This window comes from Dipodomys merriami, unplaced genomic scaffold (genome assembly GCF_024711535.1).
Source record: "Dipodomys merriami isolate MVZ:Mamm:240054 unplaced genomic scaffold, mDipMer1.0.p SCAF_14, whole genome shotgun sequence".
In the NCBI taxonomy this organism is placed as follows: domain Eukaryota; kingdom Metazoa; phylum Chordata; class Mammalia; order Rodentia; family Heteromyidae; genus Dipodomys; species Dipodomys merriami.
In genome coordinates, this window is record NW_027202715.1 from 14,265,671 (window position 1) to 14,273,133 (window position 7,463).

Consider the following 7,463-nt stretch of genomic DNA (forward strand, 5'->3'; position numbering starts at 1 on the left):
CCTGAGTGAACTCAAAGCAGGATTCTCTTCATCTTTGCCTCCCTAGTAGCTGGGTATGGAGGCCTGAGCCACACACCCAGCATCCTCCTGAATTTCAGACAAATAACAAGGATTCCCCTTGTACTGTTGAGCACTTCTGTTACCTTACTATATTCCCTCAGCCGTCATGTGTCCCCAGACCTTCAGTCGTAGGCACTGCCCTTAAATCAGGTGGGGTCTCCTGTAGATCAAATATAGAAAGGAGGAGGGTAAGGGAGTTGAGGGAGGAATCTATCCTTCTTCTTGGCTCAAACACTGCTGTGCTCTGCTGAGAGAAGGAAACAGAGGATTTGAGTAAGAGTCAGCATCTATCTGGCCTAACCTTCCAGGGGGAACTGCCCACGACCTGCTACTTTCCAGGTGGCCATCTTGAGAACCACAAGAAGCAACTTTCCTTACATCCAGGCAACCTCCTGGCATGAACAGCGTGAAAAGTTGAGCTAGCTCTGGTTTCATTTGGTAGGAGCTGTATTTGGCAAAAGGAGAACTCAAAGCTCTCATCATGAGGCCACAGTTTCTTCTACAATGAGAGACTAGGAGGTGCTGGGAACCATGAGCAATGGGGCTGCTCATGGCAAGATGGACGATGGCAGCCCATAATGCAGATGACCAGAGCCATGAGGCAGAGTGTATCACAGCTCCTCTGAGGGTCCTGGTGGTGAGAATGACCTCATCAAGGGATGCGGTCACTCTTTGTCCTTTCAGGTCACTAAGTATTAGGACGGGAATCCTCACAGACACTGGATGTCATGAAAGACAGGTTACATAGGGAATCTCTAATTTTCAAATAGCTTCCCCCAGTAAAATACACAGAACAAAAAGCAATGAGATTTAATATATTTTATTCAAGCAAAAACACCTTAGATTTATCTCCTTGGCATGTTTTGATAAAAGGCCCTAGAGAAATTTTAGACACTATACATGTTCTGTCTATATAATATCATTTTTGTGTTCCATGAAGTTTTATATTTGATGTATATTTCCAGTTTCAGCACAGTCCATGTGGAATATCCATAGTTTTCCCCGTTTTTCAGTTGATATATTTTCTGTAACATTAAATTGTATTGTGATTTCTCTCCTCAATAGGATTATGGCATTCAAACATAAAAACATATACAACTCATTATTGGTAGGCATAGAGTTGAATATTTTTAAGAATGTGCATTTATGAATAAACAAGAACATAGCAAAAACAATGTGTATTACAAATAATGCAAAATTATTCCATGAAGTAATTAAAACATACAACAAGAACTTTTTTCTTCTAGGCCTGGATCTTCTCTTTAATCTTGCATCATTAGTCATTTCTTCCTCTTTCAGGTTTTATTCAGCTGCTCGACTCCATAGCCCCACTGAGGTTTTTTAAAATAGTCATGCTTACTATTGCATTTCAATGAAGAAGATGAGTGTACTGTAATAGAGTAGGAAATATTATAATTAATAAATCCATACAAAACTATTCCATAAATTAATATGTAAGTTAACATGTAAATCTATTCCAAACAATAAAACACAAACCCTATACCATAAAATAATTCAGATAACCAAAATAACACACTAATTTAAAACTCTTTCCCCTGCTCCTCCCTCAAATAATATTGTATAGAGATTATGTGCAGTAACACTCACTTGGGCCCATTCCTTCCATGGCAACAATTGGTCAGCTGATGTTCACATAGAACAAGTTACCTCCTAGGAGCCTGTGCTTTTAACATATCTGTTAACACCACACCCAGCCCTGAGTTCCAACAAGGCCTAGGAGAATGCCATCTAGCCATTGTGTCCTAACATGCCTGTAAGAGGACAGAAGCCCTAGCACACTTTTTGTGTCCACTACTCTGCTTTCTACTGGCTGGGGACTGGGGTGCAAGGACAGAGCAGCAGGAGCCAGGTGTCAATGATTGGCTTAGCAGGCACAGGAGGTCAGGGATAGGGCAGCAAGGGCAGGAGTGGCAGGCAACAGGGTGGCAGAGATAACCTGTCAGGACTGCAGAGGCAGGGTCAGGAAGGCAAGGCGGGGAGGGGGGCAGGGACAGGGGAGCCAGGACTAAAGTAGCAGGAAGAGAGGTTACACCACACAGGTAGGCCAGATCCCCAGCCTCACCTTCCCAAGTGTGTGTCTGTGGATCTTTAGACAACAATGACTACTTCCAAGAGTTCATAGGCCTCATTCTGGGAGGGGAAGCAGCAGTTCAAGGCTGGCCGCTGGTGCTGTACCACCTCAGGAAGCACCTTCAGGATCTCCCGTGCACTCAGGGTGTCCAGGATCAAATCTCCCCAAGGCTGTAGGATGGCCTCCACAGAGTGAGGACAGCGTCTCCCTTCTCCCAGCTCCTCCTGGATGTCAATGGCCACAGGCTGTGCTAGATCTAAGCTGGGCTCTGTCACTGGGCGCTCAGCTGCTGCCAGCTTCTTATCCTGACACTTTGGGGCCTCAGATCCGTGGGACAACATCAGGTCCTGTGGGTCTTCCTCCTTCTCTCTCTGGTCCTGAGCAGGCTGGCTGGTCTCCCTCAGATGTACCACAGTGAGCTCCAGCTCTCTGATGAGTTCTTCTGAAGCCTGCAGGCGGCTGACAAGAACCTGGTGCTCCAGTTCTCTCTCCTTGGCCACCTGCTGCATGTGGGCCAGGGCAGAGTGCAAATCAGAGTTTTCTGAAAGCAGATTCTGCATGCTCTGCTTGCAACACTTCAGATCGTTTTCCAGGGTTTCCTGCATAGAGACCATCTTCTGGTGTTGTTTAATCTGTGTCTGCAGTTGATACTGCAGCTCTTCTTTTTGGTGCTTCAGGTTTTCCATCTCACTCCTGAGTTGCTGGTTTTGAATAGAACAGGCATCCAGGGCAGTGGCCAGGTCTTTGTATGGTTTGTCCAGATCCTCAGTGTGACTGGCAGATGTGAGGTCCTTCACCATTTCAGGTGATGTAGACTCAGCCTGAAGGGCCTGGAGCCCTGGAGGCAGCTGATCCTGGCTCTTGGTGGATGACCAAGTCATGGCCACAGTGGTGAGTTTCATGCCGTAGTCAGTCAGATCCTTTTGAATCAATGGCATCTTCTTGATTCTAGTGTCAGCAGAAGGGACACTGGTAGGTGTGCCAGCCGGCAAAACAGGAGGCCCCTCAGGTTCAAGATGGTCTTTGGGCACCTGCTCCTGTGATTTGGGATCCCCAGGGCTGGTCTTGGGATTTCGGACAGTTGGATTTTTCTTTGCTTTTCTAGCTCCTTGAATACCCGCAGGGCAGTTTTTCTGTTGGTATTCCTGGAGTTTCTTCTTGGCTCTGCCCAACATCCTCCCTCTCATTTCTTCTGTCATGTTGAGGCTGGGATGGAGCCCGTGTGGGGGGCCCATATCCAGGACCTCAAATGTTTACCTCAGTCACCTCTATTCCAGCGATCACCGCTCAGTACCATGACCTCCTAGACTACTAGTAGAGGAATGAGTCTAAAGAGTGGAACCCAAGGGGCATCTTAGGCAACTAGAATGTGGGCGTGGCCTGAATGCTCCCCTGTCATTGGTCAGTTCCAAAGAAGCAAAAGCAAGGGTGTAGCCAGCCTTCCGGGCCCCAACCCCCAAGTCAGGAGGATTATCTAGGGGTTACAATGAAGTAACCTGATGGTTTTTCCCTCCAGGCACTTGCCTTACCCTCTCTCAGGGTGAGGGAGGGGAGCAAGCCTAGGGTTATAGGTGAACTGTCATGGCTTCCATGTCAATAATGCAGTCTGCTTGGTGAAACTGTAGGGCCTCTTCCCGGCTGTTCTCCTGGATTTCCCTGTGCTGCTGTCCCCATGGTCAGAGTTGGGGATGTAATAACCTGGAGCTCAGGAAGCAAATTAGGCAGGCCTATGTATCACCGTATCACTTTTTTTTTCCTTTTTTTGCCATTTCTGGGGCTTGAACCCTGGGCCTGGGCACTGTCTCTGAGCTGCTTTTTGCTCAAAGCTAGTGCTCTACCACTTGAGCTACTGTGCTACTTCCAGCTTTTTCTGTGTATGTGGTACTGAGGAATCGAACCCAAGGCGTCATGCATGCAAGGCAAGCACTCTACCACTGAGCCACCTTCCTAGCTTCAGGGTATCCCTTTAAAGTCCCTTTTATAAATCCACATCTCAGCACCCACACTTCGATATTTTAGCAATTGCCTCCAGGGAATTTTCACATCCCATCCATCAGATAGTCCCTTCTCTCCATCTCTTCCCCTCCTTCTACTCCAAGGTCTCTGATCCCGGTAGAGAATCAGCCTTTCTTTTCCCAGCACCATCCATTCCAACTATCCCTTGTCTTGTCTTCCCCTTTACTGCTTCTCCTGCATCCTGTGGATCCAATCAGCCATTCTCCTGGGATTGCTTTCTGGACTGAACCAGAAATAAACCCAAGCTCCAGGGCCTTGTGAGATCCAGTGAGTGTTCCTGGATTCTTGTTTCACTCTCAGATCCCAATGACAACCACCCATCTTATCTCTCCTCAAGGTCTTTCCCAGTATACCTGATACTACCCACATTTTCAGTGCTTACTAAGCACATGTGCCTTACTAGTGCCTACCATGTGGGCCAGGGATAAGTATTCCATTCATTTTCCTTCTAAGGGTAGGTGTCATTGCGGTACTGGCAGGTACAAAAAAGTACATATTAAGTGTAGTTTTGATGTAAATGAAGAAATCCATGAGATACTTAGCAGGTACATTGCATCAATAAAACTGAGTTAATCCCACTTCTCTTTCCATGTGTTGGGGAGTTTCAGCTTGGTCCAGTGAGGCTCCTTATTTGTTGAGCTATTAAGTAAGCTTTTTCATATTCTCATCTCTCTGGCATTTCCACTTCACTGTGTCTCTGCTGCACTTTCTGTACCCTACTAGCCAGCATCACACATGGTTCCTCACGACTTCCCCAGCCTCTTCTTGTAGAAGTAACATGGCCTAAGGAGAATATCTTGTGCTCTCCACGTTTCTCAATCCAGGTTGGCTTAGTTCATTATCCCTTGCCAGTTCATTTCAAGAGTTCATCTCATGCTTTGTCTGGCCACCTGGATCTGCAAAGTGCCTTCTTGTGGGTCTCACGAAGGCCACCTGGAAACCAGGGAAGTGGTTTGGGAGCCTCCCCTAGAGGAAGTGGCCACACAGATATTGATTCTTACTAAAATTCTGTTTTGTTCTTTCACTGACATTTTTCAAATGAGCTCATCAGTCTAAACTAGAAAGTAGAGTTTGAGAACAGCCAGGCTATATAGGTGTTACAGTCTGAAACCTACAAAGAAAAAATAATAATAATGAATAAAGAATTGTCACCCAGTAATGACAACTCCTCATTATCATGAATGGTCTCTCACAATTTGTTTTTGCATATGGAGGTAGTGGGGCATTTATCATCATAGCCTGGACACTGTCCCTAACCTTTGTTTGCTCAAAGTTAATACTCTACCACTTGAGTCACAGCTCTACTACTAGTTTTTTGTTAGAGATAAGAATCTCAAGGTCTTTCCTGCCAGAGCTGGCTTCAAACTGAGAGCCTCAGATCTCAGCTTCCTGAGTAGCTAGGATTACAGACATGGGCCATTGGTATAACTGGTCTTTCACAATTTAAAAAATCATATTTCAGTATCACTTAGCTCACTGAATAAGGCCGACTGCTGGAAACCCAAAACCCACACTGCAGTGTGGAGATGACTGGTTGACCTACCCCTGTTCTTGGGTGCTCTGCCAACAAGTACACCTGCAGCTTCTTCTTCTGATTCTTACTGAGAGGTGCCATTAGCACTTGGCACCAGGCCCAATCCTGCAAAGATGCAACATTGCTGAGGAGTGGAGGAGAAGGAGGAGGAAGGAGAGGAGGAGGAATAAGAAGAGGAGAAGAAGATAAAGAGACCAACGAGGATTATTATCTCAAAAGAAAAGTAGTCCTTGCAATTTGTTCAGAACATGAAAGACAGGATGATGAAACTTATCCCAACAAAGGATGATTTTATTTCATTTATTTATTGCATCTACAGGGGCTTGAACTCAGTGCCTGGGCACTGTTCTTCAGCTTTTCACTCAAGGCTGACACTCTACCAGCTGAGCGACACATCTACTTCTAAGTTTTTTATGGTTAATTGGAGATAAAATTCTCACAGACTTTCCTGTCCAGGCTGGTTTCAAATAACAATCCTCAAATCTCAGCCTCCTGACTATCTAGGATTACAGGTGTAAGCCATCAGTGACTTGGAAGTACCCAGCTATGTGGGCATCAAAAGAAGGTTAAAACGTTGCTGTCTAATTCTGTCTTACTATCTTCTTTCTCCTGGAGTTTTCTTTCTTTTAATACAGACTGTCCCCCAAATGCAAATCTGGGAGTTACCTGTAGTCACTTATCACCATTTAATTCTGGATATCCTTCTATCTGCTCCTGTGTTTAGAAGCCAAAGCTGTCCAGTAGGCAGAACACTCCCCTTTCTCTCCTGCATTTTTTCAGGTTAATACTTACTTCACTCAGCACAAACAAAACCATACTTAGCTGGCTGCGGGTGGCTCACAATCTGAGAATCACAGTTAGAAGGCAGCCCAGGCAGGAAAGTCTGTGAAACTCCAATTAACCATCAAAAAAGCCAGAAGTAGAGCTGTGGCACAAGTATTACAGTGCTAGCCTTGAAAACAGAAAAAAACTCAGACCCTAAGTTCAAGCCCAATACTAGCACATGCATGCACACATACACATACACACACACACACACACACACACAAATTGAATGTTTTTCTCCCAAGCCTTCTCTGGATCCTCATCTCCATTTCTAGTTCTCTCCCAGGAAAACCACTACTAACTCTTTTAACACCCAGACCATCTCACATGTAGTCCTCTGCCTCTTTCTTAATGTCCCCCACTTATATGAGTCTCCCCACCAAGTTCTATCCTTTACTCTTTAAGAACCTTATACCAGGGGCTGGGAAGGTAGCTCAGTGGTACAGCGCTTGCCTTGCATGCTCGAGGCCCTGGGTTCGATTCCTCAGCCCCACATAAGCAAAAAAGAAAAAAGCCGGAAGTGGCGCTGTGGCTCAAGTGGTAGAGCTCTAGCCTTGAGCTGAAGAGCTGAGGGACAGCGCCCAGGCCCAGAGTTCAGGCCCCACTACCAGACCAAAAAAAAAAAAAAGAACCTTATACCAAAGTGCTAGTGGTTCACACCTGTAATCCTAGCTACTCAAGAGACTAAGATCTGCAAATATTGGTTTGAAGCTAATCTGCACAAACAAATCAGAGACTCTTATTTCCAATTAACCAGCAAAATGCCAGAAATGGATATATGGCTCAAGTGGTAGAGAGCCAACCCTTATGCAGAAAAGTCAAGAGCATGAGGCCCTGAGTTCAGGCCCCAGCACCAGTATACAAACAAACAAAAACTTGCAAAAGCTTAGGAAAACCAGGCTGGGGCATAGCTTGAATGACAGCGTCTGTGGCCTT

The 7,463-nt window shown here is 45.7% G+C and overlaps 1 protein-coding gene across 1 annotated transcript; it reads right to left on the reverse strand.

Moving 5' to 3' along the window:
* Positions 1–1,290: 1,290 nt before the first annotated feature.
* On the reverse strand, positions 1,291–3,466 carry LOC138825718 (golgin subfamily A member 2-like). Its single transcript, XM_070020393.1, has 2 exons — positions 2,144–3,466; positions 1,291–1,450 (listed from the first exon to the last, which is right to left on the reverse strand). The coding sequence occupies exon 1, from the start codon at positions 3,385–3,387 to the stop codon at positions 2,170–2,172; it is 1,218 nt and encodes a 405-aa protein (XP_069876494.1). The 5' UTR covers positions 3,388–3,466; the 3' UTR covers positions 1,291–1,450; positions 2,144–2,169.
* Between the last annotated feature and the right edge of the window lie 3,997 nt (positions 3,467–7,463).